General features: G+C 47.9%; 1 protein-coding gene across 1 annotated transcript in view; it reads left to right on the top strand.

Annotated features, from left to right (window-relative positions):
* LOC148516952 (cytochrome P450 4B1-like) overlaps positions 1–19,299 on the top strand; it is a 55,284-nt gene that overhangs the window by 11,907 nt on the left and 24,078 nt on the right. The window contains exons 3-6 of the mRNA XM_088479354.1: positions 1,203–1,247; positions 7,478–7,605; positions 8,674–8,798; positions 15,846–16,000. Coding sequence (XP_088335480.1) covers positions 1,203–1,247; positions 7,478–7,605; positions 8,674–8,798; positions 15,846–16,000 — 453 coding nt within the window. The remainder of the gene's footprint in view (positions 1–1,202; positions 1,248–7,477; positions 7,606–8,673; positions 8,799–15,845; positions 16,001–19,299) is intronic.

The raw sequence follows: 19,299 nt of genomic DNA, 5'->3' as shown, positions 1-19,299 counted from the left end.
TAGTAGCAACCCCCAGTGCCCCCATGAAGCGGCCCCCCTATGCAGTGACCCCTCCTATGCAGTGCCCCCTGTAGCGGCCCCCCTATGCTGTGCCCTCTGTAACAGACCCCCTATGCAGTGCCCCCTGTAGCGGCCCCCCCTATGCAGTGCCCTTTACACACACACACACACACACACACACACACACACACACACACACAAAAAAATCACAACTTACCTGAATCCCCGCCCCTGACACGACCATCGCTGCCTGCTCCGAGTCCCGGCTCTTCCATCATCACTCGCTGCAGGGGGAGCCGGAAGGCAGAGCTCATGAGTGAGCTCCAGCAGGCTCCCTCCGTTGACACAGCAGCCAATGAGAGTCTGTCTGACTCTCATCGGCTGCTCTAACAAACACACAGCTGCCGCCGGCGGCTGTGTGTATGTCACTGTGTAGTGTGGCCACGCTCACTGCGGTCTACACTACACTGGCGGCGGGGACACTAGCGGCGGGTGCAGGCTGCACCGCTGCTAGTGGGGCATACTTGCCTACCCTCACGATTTGGTCGGGAGCCTCCCGAAAATCGGGTGCCGCTCCCGACCTCCCGGGATGGCAGGCAAGTCTCCCGCCTGCCGCTGACCCTTCCTGTCCCACCGCAGTCTCCCGGCAGTGAAGGTGGGCGGTGACGCGATTCGCGTAATTTTGGCACCGCCCCCCGCTTCACACTGCCTGTAATATCGGCAGTGTGCAGCGGGGGCGGGGCCAAAATGACACGTTTGCGTGGCTCCGCCCACGTCCCGCCCACAAAACATCTCATCTTGTCGGCCCCGCCCCCGTCTGCTGGCCACGCCCCCCCAGTAACGCCGATCTGGCTGCTCCCTCCCAGAAGGGGCAGCCAGATAGTCGGCATGTATGTAGTGGGGGCCTCTCCGTGTGTGGGGGCCCAGGGACAACCGTCCCTGTCGCCCCCCCCCCCTTATTCCGACCCTGATCGTGCAGTGTGTACGGACAGTATTGCTCCATTGTGTCGTCCCTTCGCTGGGTGCACACATCGCGTAGTGTGTACCCGGCATTTGAGAATAGGCCAGACATATGCAAAAATGTGTAAATTCACATCTGCCATCCACTTTTGCTGTACAAGTTGCGTTACCTAACACGAATTGTATTTATAAAAAATTACCTGTAACATTGCAGTAGTTTATCTTCTCCTTCATCTTTTCAGATCCCAAGGACGATGTGGCCTATAGGTTTATACTCCCTTGGATTGGTATGTAATAAATTCATTTAAATTTTTTGTACTTTTAATTAGGCTTAAAACTAAGTGGGTAATATACTGTACACGTACAAATCTACCAAATGCATTGTATGTCTGTGGTCGGGGTCTTCCATGTTCTTCTCTGAATATGTTGCCCACTATTTATTATAACCTTGTTTGTTTAAAGGGAGCTTATACATTGAACTTAAACTTGTAATATTATACTGGTACATTTTCCAACATCATTTGTCATCATCAGACAAGTGTGACTTTGTGACATCACATTTTACAGTAACAAACTGCAGTTGATACAGATAGAGGATGCTGATTGCTGCTGATTTTGTACATATTATCTTTCACCCTCTACTTTATGGGGCAGATTCAAGCCTCCATGACCTGTACCAGTGACTTATAGAAGGCTGATTTTTCTCATAGCCTATAGAGGTGCGAGCAGAATCAGCATACTGTAATAGGCAGAAAAATGCGCAACAGCAGCTGCAACTAAAGGTGCGTATCCACTACACGACCTTACTGAGCGATTGCACGATTACGATATCGTAATCGTGCAATCGCTCAGTAATCGGATGCAAATCGGGCATTAAATGTCAAAACCGATCAGCGATGCACGTGCCCGCTGGTCGTTTTTTACATTTATCATCGCCCGTACATGTTGGTCAACCTGACGATAACGTCAGGTTCAGCATGTACGGGGATGATGGATTTGCCTACACTGAACGACTGAACGTTCAGTGTAGGCATATCACAGACTGTGAAATGATAGTACGATTACAATGTTGTAATCGTGCTCTCGTTTCTCTGCTTATAAGCGGATCCGCACCATTACTTTGGTTTAAATCTGCCCCTATATATTGTATTGTAGCATTGCCCTCTAGTGGCCAATTATGAGTTTCATCCTGCAGTATGAATTACATTTTGTATTTAAGGGCCTGATTCAGAGCTGAACGCTCTGACCAGAGCGCTCGCTCTGAATCAGGGCCCTCCTCCCTGAAAATGGAGCGGCCTCCTGGCCGCTCGCATAGCTGTGGTTGACCACCCACAGCATATGCGAGCGTCCATGATGATGGTCGTGATGGTCTTGACCATCGCGACCATCGGGCTTGCGATGGAGACCCTGCGGTAGGGTCTCGCTGCCGCAAGCCCTGGAGTGATTTTGGCTCTATCAGAGCCCAAATCACTCCCACTGACATCACTAGTGATGTCAGTGGTGCCGGCTTCAGACGGTAGGCGTTCCCATGGGAACGCCTCCGTCTGGCAGGCATGCCCACCAAAGGGGGCATGCTGTCAATCAACATCGACAGCACGCCCCCTTTGGTGCGAGACCCGGAGCGATGGAGAGCCTGTCGCTGTCGGGTCTCGCGCATGCGCACGACGGAGCTCCCTCCGTCGTGCGCATGCGCAGTGGGGGAACATCGACCCGCTTGCGAGCGTCCTGCCGCTCACGAGCGGGTCTGAATGACCCTCTAAGATCCACTGGGTCAGGGAATGATGAGAATGATTAAATATTCTCTGATTCTTTGTAAAAGCATCAGGATTTACGCAGCATTTTTGAATAAAAAATCAAAATGTGAAACATGACGAGATGAAACGGGATCATACAGCCATCCCACTTATTTGGCTCTCAAAAATAATAATGATTGACTTTCACAAATGATAATATCCACTGCGATTCTGCCATTTGAGAAATGATGTCCCAAAGCTAGCCCTAATGTTTACATAGTTAATCAGACACATGTCAGACAGTATATTGCTCTAGGAATAAGCTCTGCCACACCACATCAGAGTGCCCTATAGTTACTCTTGTCTCAGGGTTGGACTTTGTACGCTGTATCATCTGCTGATACAATCACACAAACGGGGAGATAGTGTTTCCTTTGTTTATTGGTTCATCGGTTATGTTGTAGTTTTCCTTTAACTGGGATCTGTGCTTTCTGACTTGGCGCCATATGACAGGATTAGGATAGACTCTGACTCGTACTCACTAAGAGGCCAAAATATCATTAGGAGCACGTTCTGGGGGTCATGACTCTGACCTCTCCTTCCTTCCTCACATTCAGGGGCATATGTATCATTATTCGCAATAGAGACCTGTGATTTTCAGGCTTTTAATGCCTGTGTTTGAGTTTCAGAATTAGATTTTTTTTGGCCATATGTATCAATGTTGAGGTGACGTAAATGAAAATGCGATAAATTATAGCTTTTGCGATTATTCTTCCTGCATTTTTCGCATTTTTATCGCATGTGACTTTAGGCAATATACAGGCTTTAGGCAATATACAGACTTAGCGTTTCCGCTAGGCTGTTTTAGCGGGGCGCGGCGCCCTGCCCTCCTTCTGGAGGGCAAAAAGCGCCCTGCCCTCACAGCTTGCAGGTGCCGTTTTCACCCGCGGGACGCAGTGTCCCGCGGGTGTAGAAATGTGCGGTGACCCGGTCACCGCCGGAGAATAGATGCCGGGCGCATGCGCCCGGTATCTATTCTCCCTGTCTGCAGCGCTTGGGGGCTGCCCGGCGTGTCCGTAGTGCCGGGTACGCCCCCAAGTATGACGAAAAGGGGACGCTTCTTATAGACACGCCCCCTTTTCATGGCCACGCCTTTTCGGGCACACATAATTGCCCTCTCTAGCCCACCGGAGCTAGAGTGAACACTGAGACTTACCGATTGGCCGCTCAATGTAGGTTCCCTGACATCACAACTTGGTGGGCAATTCAAATGCCCAGCTGTCACTTACCGCCGGGTCCCTGCAGCATGTGTACGGGCGATCGGCTGACAGCCCATACACACCAGCAGATGCACCGATGTATCTGCAAATATATCGCCCATCTGCAGTGCTGCAGAGAAGATGCGATATGTCTGTGAAGGACGTTGGTCACATACATATCGAGGGTACACACCCGATGACGCGCTCGCAGTATATTGCCCATTTGATTGAATGGTCGATATATCGCCCAGTGTGTACCCAGCTTTAGTGTAAGCAACGTTTTGTATCTGCTTGTTTCTAGTGTGTAAAGTGTATACAGCTACAGGAATTGTTGCCACTTTTTTCCGCCCCCCCCGGAAAAGTAGGCATGCCTCCCGGCCCCTCCAGTCCCCCCCGAAATACCTACACTCGCAGCGGGGGGACTGATGACGCGAATCTCGCTGAATCGCGTCATTATGACCCAGTCCCCTGTTCTACAATGCTGTAAATCTCGGCATTGTGTTGCGGGGGCGGTACCAAAATGATGCGAGTACGTGGCTCCATCCACAAACTGCATCCAGGCAATCCAGACATACCTGCTCTGTCACATTGTGTGGACCTGTACTATTGGAGGACTTTATTTTTACCAAGGTCCATCAGTGTGCATCCAGTATCAAGTGGCTATTACCGGCTGTAACCAGAGGCAAGTGATCCCCACGGGGAGGACCCGATGCGATCAGTGCTGGGATACCACACCAGCCACTGTAGAGACACTGTGGTTCCCCAGACTCAGGAGGAGAGCCATACAGCGGAGACGCACTGCCGCCATCATCCACAAGTTATACGGGGAGGCAGACACTAATATTGAGTGAAAGCATTTATTTGGTTTTGAGTACGTGGCTCCGCCCCTTGCACCGCCCCTAAATGGCACGTAATGTCCTGGCCATGCCCCCTTTTGTCTTCCCCGCCCACCTACTAAGCCAACCTGGTTGCTCCCTCCCGGAAGGGGCAGCCAGGATATTGGCAGCTATGACATGTGCCGCGATGGTCCTGCGATGGCGGTCGCAGTGAGGATTTATTTGCAAAGTGATTGACAGGCAGGGAACCTTTGGTGGAAATAAAGAGCAGTGGCGACGGAAACACAGGCGTGTCACTACCATTTCGGGGGCGTGTCACCGCCTACATCTGCAATCCCGTATGTTGTTAAGGCTGCGCCATCTTAGTTCCGTCGGCCATTCTGCGAGACCATAGGGTTACTCAGAAGTCCGATGACCGACTGATGTGTGTCCAATGGTTGTGCCCTTCTGAGCAAGCGGCGGATTTGCGATGCTACCGGTGGGCGTCTCAGTACAAATTCCAGCGGCTGCAACATTTGCACATTTTAGCACAACGCTGTGTACGGGATTGCAGCAGCGACGGCATTTGCTGCCATCTCTGAAATCAGACCCACCATTCGTTGGTTTTGTAGCAGTGCACTTGGATAGTCCACCCAGCACACATCAAGGAATCTGCCCCTTCCCATCACGAGCCAGCCAATCAGAAGTGTAGGAAAATGCTTGTGCCTGGCCAGTCAGTGGAATCATTTATTCATTATCTTTCCCCAGCACTGAGTTGTTTCTGGAATTCACGTCCTTTTGTGGAGTGGGAATAACCATGTATAGGCACGTCCCTGCCAATGTGTCCTATACACCAAACATGTCATCTTGTTTCTGCACAAAATGAGCTCTGCTCTGTACTTAATGAAGGACTCCATTTTTCTGACCAATCCTTCATCTATGCAGCCTGTGCACCAAGGGCCTGATTCTGAGTGAAATGCATACTTACTTGGGGCAGGATGGGGAGAAAATTGCAGAGATTCGCGGCATAAATGCTGTGCGTCATGGCTCCGTATGGAGGGTCAGAGCTAAATGTTTTGCATATCCGAACAATTTAGCCCCGCCTTCTCCTCATGCTCCTGCGATTTGCAGCAGTTTGCTGTGATGGGGCGGGGCCTAATGACAAAGGTAACCCAGCCCCGCCCCCCAAAGTGGCCAGCTGTGTCTGCTCTCTGGGCATATCCTGGCGACTGGCGAGCAGATTACAAAAGTCAGTAAGTATGGTCAAATGTAAGTAAAAAAGCAGACGAATCTCATAATTAACAGCAGACCGTGCATGCGACTAAGAAAGCAATCACACACTGCACATGCACCGTGCCATTCTTACTGTGATGGAGGATACGAGAGCAGACAGCCCACTCTGTGTGTCTCTCCGTCCGTGAAATGGGCAATTTTTGGGCAGCTGCCAGGTGCAGACACACAGTAATCACCTATTTAATCTTGGGGAGTGTCAGAGTATCCTGGGTATGTTCCTCATCTTTTATGCGTGCTTGGGGTGTGCAGACGGAGATGGGATGCCTGTTTCAGACCATACTTGCCTACTCTCCTGGAAGGTTTAGGAGAATCCCTGTTTTATGGGTAGTCCCCAGCACCCCCGGAAGAGTGGGTGGATCACCCGCATCCCGCTCACTTCCTTGTGAAGTGGACAGGATGGGAAGATAATACGAGGAACCGCAGGTCCGTGAGGAGGAAGAGGTGCTAAAATGAAGTGAATCATGTCATTTTATCCCCGCCCCTTCATCATAGGTTTGCCATTTGTGTCATTTTGCGGCAATGGGCCTAATGACGGGATGGGCCTAATGACGGGATGGGCCCAATGACGGGATGGGCCTAATGACGGGATGGGCCCAATGACGGGATGGGCCCAATGACGGGATGGGCCCAATGACGGGATGGGTCCAATGACGGGATGGGTCTAATGACGCGATGGGTCTAATGATGCAATTGGCCTAATGGCGTGAGAGCCTCTCCCCCCATAAGCGTTTAGATACACGGAGAGGAGCAACATTAAGTAGGGAAGTATGTTTCAGACCGAGCATGGGGTGGGGCTGTAAGTGTTGAAACTAATGATGGCAGGATGGAAACATAGTGGGGGTGCAACCATACGAAAAAAAATAGACACATGCATTATCATCAGGTTGTAAATCTGGCTACCTCAGACTTCCACACTTGGGCAGCTTTGCATCTGACTCAAAATCAGACCCAGTGGGTGTATTTACTAAAGGTTGAATTTAAAATATTTAAAATCGATGAAAATCTTTCAACATCAATGTGTTTCTAGGGTTAAATCACAGATTTACTAATACTTAAAAATGTATGATTTAGCCTCAGAAATACAACATCAATGTTGATCAATCTTACATCGATCAAAATCGATTTAAATCGACCTTTGGTAAATATACCTCCAAGTCTCAAATTAGGGCGCATGGAGGATCCAAGCCCACATTAGCACTTCAAAACTGATTTTTTACATCCTTTAATGACCTGCCTAGTGTCACTGTCCCTTTTATTATCACCGTTCATTTGAGACAAACTTGAACATTAGGGAAGGGTGCATTTTTCACTGGAGAAATGTAATGCATTCGTAATCACAGATATCAATATGAAGACTGGTTTAACTTTCTTACTAACTTTCTTGTCTTAATAGTAATATGTATGTAAATTACATTAGGTGACGGACTATTGATTTCCTCGGGGGAAAAGTGGTTTCAACTCCGGAAACTGCTGACTCCTGCCTTTCACTATGATGTTCTGAAGCCGTATGTATCATTGATGGCCGACGGCACTAAAGTCATGCTGGTAAAGACTTGTTTCTATAATTGTTAGCCAATAGTACTGTTTGCAAATGAATTATATATTATAAGTCACAATGATTTGTTCCATAACTCTCCACCTGATAAAGATTCTTATCCACATTATAAGTACTGTACTTGTCACAGATTGACAGACAGAGGCTTAAATAGAATTTTAGGAGCAACAGAGAATATTTTTGAAAGGGACCACAACATATTTAGAGAGAGACACCATTCCCTGCTCTCACATAACTTGCTTGGCCAGCCCCCATTGCTTATGCTCCACTGGGTAGGGTTGGCCATCTACCATCGATGGTTTAGCAACCACTGAAGGCCAGCCACCGATGGTAAAATATGAATGGCTGAACCCAATGGCGAATCCCTTCCACAGTATGCACAGGCACTGACTGTGCATGAACAAATCATCAATGGCTAATACCTGGTCTGTAATGGTGGAGTTTGGGAACCTCTGGGCTAATCAATTGATGATTTCTACCCGAGGGTTCAAAATCAACTATCGTGGAGCCGTCGATGGTTAACCCTACCACTGGGCGTTCTGCACTTTCTGCTCAAAGAGGGAGGGGGGGGTATCATTCCATGTCAAGTGGACCAATTTTGAAGAAGATCCCCACCTCCTGATTGTGTACTGTGGAGTTGGTGACAGTTGCACCCACCCCCACTTTGAGGGCCATAGTTTTGTTACTATTACATTGCGAACTAACATTTTCCCAAAGTCAGTGTGACATATATGCCGACCTTGATCTAAAATGTCATAAAAACTGGAGGTGGTCAGGTGTGGAGACCACTTGACATGGAATGACCCAGGGAACATAAAAGCAAAACTGAAGTTTTTCTGCATCTGGGCACGAAATAGTTAGGAACAGCCAGGATAGGTTCAGTCTGCACACACTGATACCGTTACCCATACTGTTAGCACAGTTGCACATGCATCTCTTTACTGGTTAATTTTGGGTGTGTCAGCGAGTTTATCCTCTCCACAAACATGGGGTTCCTGAAGCTAACTAGGAGGTTTGTCCAAAATTGGATTACCCCTTTAATGAATATCCTGTTTCAGGACAAATGGGAACGGCGCCTCCAAGATCAGAAGCCGGTGGAGATTTCCAATGATGCCAGCCTCATGACCCTGGACAACATCATGAAATGTGCCTTTAGTTACTATAGCGACTGCCAGATGAACAGGTAAACTGTGATAGGTATAGGCAGCATTTCCAATGTGTCCTGGATTTCCTGACACACTGTAGGGCCTGATTCAGAGGTGGACAGAATTGCAGAACCTCATACAAGCGCATGTGCAATTCTGTCTATCTAATCTGCTAATGCAGCAGAAGGTGTGTGTGTGTAGGAAACAGAGACAGGACCTTGCTGCATCTGCAATCCCAGCTCTGCGACCGTTGTCACGGCCTGGGATCACCATTGCAACCATCGTGACCATCATTCAAGGTGGTTGCTCCTTTGGCCAGGCTGCGGAAGCTGCAGCAGCCTGACCGGGTCCTGGTCACTTGCGAGGCCAGGAAATCTGCATCCACCGACGCATACCCTGGCCTCGTCCCTCCCAGAAAACGGGGTGACATGCCCCTGTTTCCAGGAACAGTGGCCAGTCATGCCTCTGCTACACCTCCCAAACACTGCAGCGAACGAGATTGCAGGATCCGTTCTGCACATGCGCAGACCCAAAACATTGGAGATGTGCGCCAACCATCGGCCCATAGTCCGTACGTAATAGGGTTACCAGTCTGTCAAAGTGCATATTTTTAATACATTTTGCAGCAAGATTTAAAGTGCCAATTTGACAGAAAAATATTTTACACACTTGTACTTTTTACTTTATTACAGTCCCCAGGTATTTTTCAATGTGTTATATAGCACTCTCAGTGCATTGTGATTAACAGGATTGATGGGACTGTACACTCACTAAACAGACACATGTGCACGCAGACAAAATAATATAGAATGCTCACATTAGACGTTAATATGGAGTTACATTACCATCTGCTTTAATGACAGCTCGGATTTTCCAAGGCATACTATCAATATGACTCTGGATCACATTTATATCGCATTGGTCCTTCAGTGCAGCCAAATTCGGCGAGTGTTTGTGTTTCTTCTTCACAGCGTGTTCCAACATGTCCCAAATTTTCTCAATAACATTGAGATCTGGCGAATTGGAGGGCCACGTGAGATGTGGAACGTCAGTCTGGTGCTCTGAAAACCAATCCTAGCGCAATGGACAGTACAGTTATCGTCCTGAAACAGTGTATCCACGAGATGGTCTTCCTCTTTCAGAGACTGGACAAATGGCAAAACTACATGATCCAACAATGTTACATAGTCCACTGCTCATGATATTGGACACCTCGACCAAGGGTCCGGCTCCAGCACTTGAATTACACCCCCAAAATATGACACTTCCACATCCTTTCGCACAGCTCGTTGGATACAGTCTGGTTGGAATGCTTCCCAAGCCCTCCTCATTACTCTAGAGCGGCCTTCATTGGAATATAAGAAAATTTGGATTCATCAGACCATATGATGCGCCTCCACTGTTCAATGGTTCAGTGACGATGCTGTTAGGCCCATGTTAGACACTGTTTCTTTTGGATGGTTGTCAACCTGGGACGCACCCGGGCTATATGACTAAAAATTTGTAACCCATGCAGTTCGCGCTGAAGTGTTCGACCTGATACTGTTTGGCTGGGTCTGGCATTGTGCTTTTGGAGCAGTTCCTGACGCGTTTGGAACCGATTGGTGGTTCCTAAGCACCCTAATTGCCTGCGTTCCCGATTTGTTATGATTGACTTTTGGCCACTGTTCCACCGCTGAGATTCTTGGTGTCCATGCTTCTTCCACTGTAGATGGATACTGCTCACTGTCTTAGAGGGCCCACCAACAAACGCAGCCACCTCCTCTAGGCTATGGCCATGCTCTCGGCCAAAAACAATGACTCTCTTTTGCCACTCAGTCATGTACGACCCATGGTTCCACCTGAAAAAGAAGCAATGTCTCAAATAGAGATGTGCGCTGACCCCCGTGTTTTGGTTTTGGATCTGGATCTCCCCTGGTTTTGGATCTGAATCTGGTTTTGGATTTTTTTCCTCCGTGTTTTGTTTTCATGTTTTTGGATCTGGATTTTTTCTTAAAAAATCATAAAAACAGCTAAAGCCACATAATTTGGACCTGTTTTTATTCCTACAGTATTATTAACCTTAATAACAGTGATTTTCAGGCATTTCTAGGCATGTTTAACCACCTCACAGCTCACAATATTGATTTCACTATTTTTCACCAATATAGGCCAAAGGCTGGCTGGCTAAAGTAAGCAACAGAGCAGCGGCACAAACGCACGACAGTTTAAAAAAATATCAGACATCTATGAAACATTGCCACACAGCAGTGGCAGACAGGATGGCAGTTTAATAAACTATAATAATGTCAGTCGGCAATGCCCCAAATTGTGCCAAATGTAAAGTAAAGAGGTGCAAGATGGAATTGTCCCTCCCACCCACTCTTACATGGGATATTAAAAAGGACAGTTTAACAAACCAAGCACTTTAGCCACTAGGACTGACACTATCGTGGCTGAACTCCTTGGTTTGTTTGGGCCCCACAAAACATTTTTTGGAAGGACTACCTTCAATTATTAAGGAGGAGGTTGATGATGAGGGTGTTGGTGGTGGAGATTGCATGTTATGGTCCAAACTGCTGGTAGCTGATACTGGACTGCTTGTTATTAATTTACAAAATATAATTTTGTTAAACAAATTGCATGAACTTGCTGCAAATGACGTAACAGGGAGGAGGTGCCTAGATGGTTAACGTCCCTTCCTCTGCTAACTTTGGCTTTACAAATGGAACAGATGCCTTCACAGCTGAATTTAGATTAAAATAATTCCACACCCAAGACATTGCTTTTCTGGCTTTCTCTTATTCATTAGCAAGAACTGCTGCCACGGCTGATTTACGCAAACCACATCCTTATCATCAACATCCACATTAGTGTCAGATAGGACACAAATTTCCCCCTCATCCTCCTTTTGCACTTCCTCCACACTATCATACTCATTTATTACTATTTCACCATCTAATACTAGCACAGCCGTCATGGCGTCAGTGATCCGCTTTGAAACTGGGTGACAGCTGTTATTCTTACTTCCTCTATCAAAGGACTGTTTAATAGTCAATTATTTTTTTAAAATACTTCCGATCATGAATGAGGATGTACCGTGATGATGATGCAGGTGTTGGTGTTGGAGATCGAAGGTGCTTGGATCTCACAGAGAGGTAGCAGGTAGGTGACACTGGACTTGTTACGTTTTGAGTTTTGGAACTTGGCGACGTACACTTTGATATTTGAATGCGCTCCAAGTGACGTAACAAGGAGGAGGTTCCTAGGTGGTTTAGGTCCCTCCCTCTACTCACTCTTGCATGGCAACTGGCACATATGGCTTGACAACTGTTGTCCGGATCGGGATGGAAATAATTCCACACGTGAGATGTAGATTTTTTTGTTTTTTTGTCCCGGCATGACAACAATGGGCTTTGGCTTTTTCAAACCATGGGCAACAGCTGTTGCCTTAGTTACACAAAGGACATCCTCGGCATCAACATCCTCATCATCAATATCCTCATCATCCTTAGCACCTTCAACTACCAAAATATCCTCCTCCTCCATGTGCAATTCCACAGAAGCATCCTCAGTGACTACGTGTGCAAGATGTTGACGCCCTTCCCCACATTTACAGGGGGCACACAAATGTTGGAACTTGGAGGATCCTCCTGTACACTAGTATTTAGGTCGGGCTCACACATGGCAACCGCGGACACACTTGCACTCTCCTCGGGGATTTGTGATTTCGATTTCTCAGGGCACACAGTTGGTTTTTCCGGAGCTGTCTTAACAATTTTCACATTTTTAATTGGACCACCACCACCGCTACTACTACAAGCAGAAGGGCTATCAGAATCAGCAGTCTTCTTCATAAAGTAAGAAGGCCAAGGCCTTATCTTTTCCTTGTCACTTCGTGTAGTGAATGGCATATTGCCAATTTTTTGTTTATCTAAAGTCAAATATCCTTTCAATTTTTTTTTCTTAATTTCAGTAAAACCTGCTTTACTATTACTACCATATCGATGGCGTGACTTAAGCCCTGGGGCATGGGCCTTCCTAGAGGTCGAGGAAGTTGACGGCCTTGCACTGCTGCCGGCAGCTACAACATGTGGTTCTTGCTCTCCTGTCATGTGACAGCCCTCCATATTTTTTCTGCAGTCTAGAAGCAGTGTCACAATCACCAATAGTGTAGCCAAGGTGCGGTTACAAAATTAACACACGTGCAGTCGTGCGCACACTCAAAAATATTAGAAAAAACGACAAATGATGATTTATATTTTTTGTCAGCTCCAGAAGAACTTGGCCCCAGAGTAACGATTGATCACGACTGGAGTCTGGCAGCACAAGGTTGCAACTTGCGTTGCTGGCTGGATCTTGTCCACTAATGGGGTTAAGCCGAAAACCCACCCACACAAACAAGAAAAAAATATGACACTTTAATTGTATTTGTTTTTTAAGAACAATTGGAGTCTGTCAGCACAAGGTTGCAATTTGCATTACTTTCTGGATCTTGTCCACTACTACGGTTAAGCCGAAAACCCACCCACACAAACAAGACAAAAATATGACACTTTAATTGTTTTTTTGTTTTTAGCACGACTGGAGTTGGACTGGATCTTGTGCGCTAATGCGGTTAAGCCTAACACCCACGAGCACACACAGAAGAAAAAATATTAGACACTTTTGTTTTTTTCTTGGAGCACGACTGTAGTCGGGCAGCACAAGGTTGTTGCAACGTGCGTTGCTGGCTGGCTCTTGTGCGCTACTGCGGTTAAGCCTAACACCCACGAGCACACACAGAAAAATATAAAAGACACTTTGATTATTTTTTTGTTGACTTTTTTTTTTTTGGGAGTCCAGAACTTGGGCCCAGACATGGACACAGCACAAGCCCAGGACACAGCACAAGCCCAGGACACAGCAGACAGCCCAGATGGATCAGCAGACAGCACCGTGACCAGAGACCAGAATGGATCAGCAGACAGCACAGTGATAGTGACAGCACCGTGACCAGAGACCAGAATGAATCAGCAGACAGCACAGTGACAGTGACATCACCGTGACCAGAATGGATCAGCACCAGCCCAGGACACAGCAGATAGCACCAGCACCTCTCCCAGCCCTACACTACCCACCCTCCCTGTTCAGTCTCCACAGCCGAAGTGAAATGGCGTCAGTCGCGTGGTCCCTTATATACTACATTGATCATAGAGACGAAAGCTCGCGAACCGCGAGACTTCAGACTCTATCGTTTTGCCTCTGTTTCGAGATCCGAGTAAGGCGGGAAACTCCGAGCCTGCTTGGATCTGACTTGGTTATGCTATATTCGGGTGGGTTCAGAACTCTGGAATCCGAACCCGCTCATCTCTAATCTCAACAAATTTGCAATGTATCAATACCTCAGATATTCACAATGACCATCACTAGTTTTAGTGTCACCATCTACACGAATGTTCATGTCCTGCTTCGTTGAACTTACAGTATACCACCTTGTCTTTCTGCATTCCATATTATTTTGTCCCGTGTATATACAATTATACTTTTTTTCTTCAGCAGAGCCCTTCAAGTCATTGGCTTGTGAAAAAAAAAAGAAAAATGATCCATTTAGGACTCGTATGATTTTGATTGAATGAAACTTTATTACTATTTCTATCTACATATCAGTAAATTGTATATGTTGCAAACTAATATATGCTATACATTTAAAGATACGTATGATCATTTTATTTCTAAGACTAGGGGGTATATTTATTATTTTTACTAACCAGCTGGTTATCAAAGCCAATGATCATCAGTAGATATGAATGATAGAAATAAATGGTAAATAAGACTTGCTTGGCGTTTTAAATCTCTTAGTCAAAGCCATCAACGAATATGTACGCCTAAATATAAGGTCTCTGTGACATAACATAAATAATTTTTTCCAATATTAAGCAGGTAATGCCAGTGATCACAGTGATTTTCACCAGCAAAGTTTTTCCATGTTCTTCGAAAAGCATGCGGAAGCCTATTTAACAGAGATCCCAAGATGGTGATAATATAAAAACAATAAATGAAAAATGCTTTATTATTTGAATAAAGTATTCATTCAATAAGGAATAGTGGGCGGGATGCGTGACGCGTCGCACTTGGGATGCGATGCATTCCGCCGGTCTTCACATTCATGTTGGTAACTCCAGTATGTATGACGATCACCGCAAAGGACCCCTTTTTCAGTCAGAGCGGCCATTTGCGATGGAGGGATCTCCGGGTCTAAGACCCAGAAGCCCCTCTGGCATCCTTTTGCGCATGCGCAGAATGATGCACTCCGCGGGGGTGCTGCGAGGTATCCATTTGGATCCTTCTCACAGCACTCTGCGGAATGAAGCCCATAGGCTTCTATGGATAATGACATCAGCAAGGTGGCGTTACCCACTGCAACCAAGCCCAGGAGTGCGTCGCATTCCGGGGCTTGGTGCATATGAGAAATGCGGTCAAACCTGCATTTTTCTCACCTTGCTGCATCTCACCCACTATTTTTTATTTCATTTTTTATATTTGTATCTATTTTTTAGTGGATCGAAAAGTCTGGGCTTTTAGTACCACTGTGCATGGGAGAACCGGCTAGCTGGGTGACACCTGCACGTATTCCCTGACCCCATGACAGGCCTGTTGAAGCAGTAAATTAGCCATTACCGAAATTTTAATGATAGTTTGCTGTGATAGGTGATTTTCTATCGCCATGATAAACTGTGATACAAAGTGGTCCTTATCCATCACACACTTTAATAAATAGACCCCATAGTCTCATATATACATTGCCAGGGCCGGGCTGCCCATCTGGGACTTCTGACGAATACCAGGGGGGGCGATGACCAGATGGGCCAGTCCGGTGTTAAACCCTGGCCAAGCAGCTCCGTCACCCGACGCTCTGCTCGCCTGGGGTACTGAGAGTCGGGTGCGCGCCGCAAAGCCAGACCCCCGTAACTCGTGGCATGGCCCAGCGCACGCAGGGGGAGACTGCCAAGGCTGATCAGCAGCCCCAGTCCGTCCCTGTACAGTGCATATAGTTATAATATATATTTATATGTTTGCATCTATTAGCTGTTTCACCTTCCATTTTGTCTTTTTTTGTATTGCAGTGAAAATGCCTATGTTAAAGCTGTATATGATATCACTTACCTGATAGACCACAGGTTTCGTCATTTTATCTATCATAATGACACTATTTACAATAACCTGAGCCCACATGGATACCGTTTCAAGAGAGCAATGAAAATAGCACATGATCATACAGGTAATCTATGTGCCAATCTATGTGTCATAAACCCACCAACACAGCTCTCAACATGCCAGCTTATCAGGATAGAGGGTGTGTCCACATAAAGGAGGGGGCGTGGCCATTGCTACAGTACTAAATTACACCTTATTTCCCTCCGCTCACCTCCAACCGCATATTCACTGTCACGTGCACCTACCGCTAGAGTGGTTCACACCTCCCAACTGCCAAACTGATCAGGACAATGCAGAAACGAATGGGAGGCATTACAGTGCCCTCAAATTTGGGCAGTCTTACAGAAATCTGGACAGTTGGGTGCCAGGCTGTGGCAGGGCTTTGCTGGTCCCACCCTCGGAACCCGTGATGTGATGACATCACACCATGGGGGGGCAGCATCAGCACTAGGAAGTAAAGCACTGCTCAGATTGTCAGACACTTAGGCCGGCTGCACAGGGCGCCATTTTAGGCACCCTGCACGCCACATGCAGTGCCGTGGGTAGAGTCGTAACAAAGGCCCTGACCACCCTGTGCTAGCCCTGCCCCTTTGTGCATGATGTCATGATGTTGTGCATAGGGGACCGGGCTGTCGGCACCTGTAACTGCAGCAGGGGTGCCTGGGAGTGTCTTGAAGATGCTCTGGGCAGCTGTAATAATGAGGGGTACCTTTCTCTGTAGGGTCCAAAGAACGCTATAGGTGGTGCTGCTGCAGCGACACTGGCTGGCAGGGTGCCATCCATCAGGTTCACCGGTCGCAGCTACCTGCCTGCTCTTCACCCACCTGTTATTGGTATGAGCTCAGGGGGAGGGAGTGGGGGAGGGAAGGGGTGGAGGAGGAGGGCAGTGGCATCAGTGCAGCACAGGACGCATTGCTGCCCTGATCTAGCTCTGGGTGCCGAAAAACCTAGCACCGACCCTGCCCCCTGGCATGCCCCCTGGGTTACTTGCTTATTCCTGCTTTGGGCACATAAAGCAGAACCTGGAACAATGGAGGAGGTCAGTGTGCCCCCTTCAGGGCTGGTGCCCAGAGGCGACCACCTTCCATTGTCTCCTGTATTTACACCCCTGATCTACATAACAATTCCAAAATTCTAGTATGCCTCCGAACTGCTTGCCCTCCCCCAAGAGCACCCTTGAATTGCTGTACTCTCTGGGGGGACCTGCCCCACAATGGTGTTGGAGAACTCATCCCATGAGTTGGGACAAACATTTCGGGCGTGCTACAAAGGGACAGTTGAGAGTTAAAGATTAAATTAACCTTTTAAAGTAGAAGCTTCTATAAGTTGTTTTTGCCACTTCATGATTCCTGTTTGCGGATCACTTAACTTCAGATTGGAAAATGTCATATTTTTTGATAGTGCTGTTTTATGTGCCTTTGTGCATACCACACAACATTTCTGATGCAAATTGTAAACCCAGTGGTGTCACTAGGGTCAGGGGAGGAGGGGGGAGGGGTGGAAGTGGGCTGCTCCATCTGCGGGGTGACCCTATTTGACGGGCCATCTGACGGGCCATAATGATTATATCTCCCACCAGCACCCAAATGTAAATTGGGCTGTGGCACTTGACTGATCCAGGGGCTGACACTAAAATTGCAGAAGTGTCAACCAAGCGGCAAGCAGCGCATCATCCACTGTGCTGGGAGAGAGGCTGGGGGGGGCTGCCCAGTGGCTCCCAGAGCTCTGGGCAAGCTCCTAGCATGACAAAACAGGGGCTTGACTTATGATCAAGCTGCCAAACTGGCATGCATAAGTGGCCGTGGTTTCATTGGCAGTGGCCACACCCCTTTGTGTCTGTGTGATCGCCTTTGGCACATGCAGAGAACCATAGAAGGGTGAGTACAGCACACTGTGTCTCCCCAACCCCAGTGACGCCATTGTGTAAACCCGCCACAACTACCCAAACCCTGCTCCAGATCCACCCAGATATCCCCACTTTTCTACCCAGTTACACCTCTATTAGAGAAGCCCTTCCCACTTTAGTAGAAGTCTCGCTCATACTTGCCAATATTTTTACCTCCCCGGCAGGACGGCATGATTGGTAGGATTGGGAAGGGGAGACGGGCCATAATGATTATACCTCCAACCATTACCCAAGTGCAAATTGGGCTGAGGCACTTGACTGCTTAATGCGGGGACCATGAACGCATTATAGGACGTGTGGTCTCCCAGCCACAAATTCCTACCTCCCTCCTCCCATAAATCATGAGAGAAATCCAGTTTGTGGGGGGGGGGGGGGGGGTCCACAGAAATTGGGACTGTTGTCATAATTGGGATGTTTGGAATGTATGATAGTGATGCATTTTGTAGCAAATCACTTCTTCATGGAGGGTTGCCCTTTTTTTCCCAGAAGTACAGTGTAACTCCCTGAAATTTAGGAGTCTCCCAGATATTGTGGCCCCGCCACGGGTGCAGCCAGAACTTTATGGGCCCCATAGCAACATATTTAAGGGGCCTCGACCCCACTGCTACTAGAGAGACAACTCTCCCTGCAGCGGTTGTTCCCCTAGTTCAGAGATTTACGCTAATTCAATCGCAACTGTGATCTCTGGGCCTGATTCAGACCCGGTCGCAAGCGCTGAGCGCTCGCAACCGGGTCGATGGTGGCCCAGAGCGCATGCACACGACGGAGCCGGCTCCGTCGTACGCATGCGCGAGACCCGGATAGCGACTGGCAATCCGTCGCTCCGGGTCTCGTACCAAAGGCAGCGTGCTGTGGATGTTGAGTGACAGCACGCCCCCTTTGGTGGACGGGCTGGGGGGGTGGCTGCCCAAACGGAGGCGTTCCCATGTGAACGCCTCCGTTTGGAGGCGGCCCCACTGACATCACAAGTGATGTCAGTGGGAGAGATTTCGGCTCTGTTACAGCCAAAATCTCTCTGGGGCTTACGGCAACGAGACCCTACCACAAGGGTGTCATCGCAAGCCTGATGGTCGCGATGGTCTTGACCATCGCGACCATCTTCCTGGCCGCTCGTTATAGCTGTGGGTGGTCACCCACAGCTATGCGAGTGGCCAGGAGGCCCTTCTAAAAAGAAAAAAGCCCGGCCCTGATTCAGAGCGAGCGCTCTGTCAGAGCATCTGGCTCTGAATCAGGGCCTCTGTGCCTTACTCAGCAATGCACACAATGGCTAAGAATCTCTCGGTCTGCGTAAATATCAGCATTGCGTAAATCTCTGAATCAGCCCCTCAGCACATTGTAGTGCTGCCAGCTCATATTATGCCACGCTTTTAGTGCCCCCAGTTCATATTATGCCACATTGTACTGTAGTACCCCAAGTTCATACTATCACACTGTATTGCCTTCAGTTCATACTGTGC

Source organism: Taudactylus pleione, unplaced genomic scaffold, assembly GCF_031769625.1.
Source record: "Taudactylus pleione unplaced genomic scaffold, aTauple2 ptg000230l, whole genome shotgun sequence".
Classification (NCBI taxonomy): domain Eukaryota; kingdom Metazoa; phylum Chordata; class Amphibia; order Anura; family Myobatrachidae; genus Taudactylus; species Taudactylus pleione.
The sequence above is the reverse complement of the archived record's forward strand: the minus strand, read 5'-3'. Positions and strand labels throughout refer to the sequence as shown.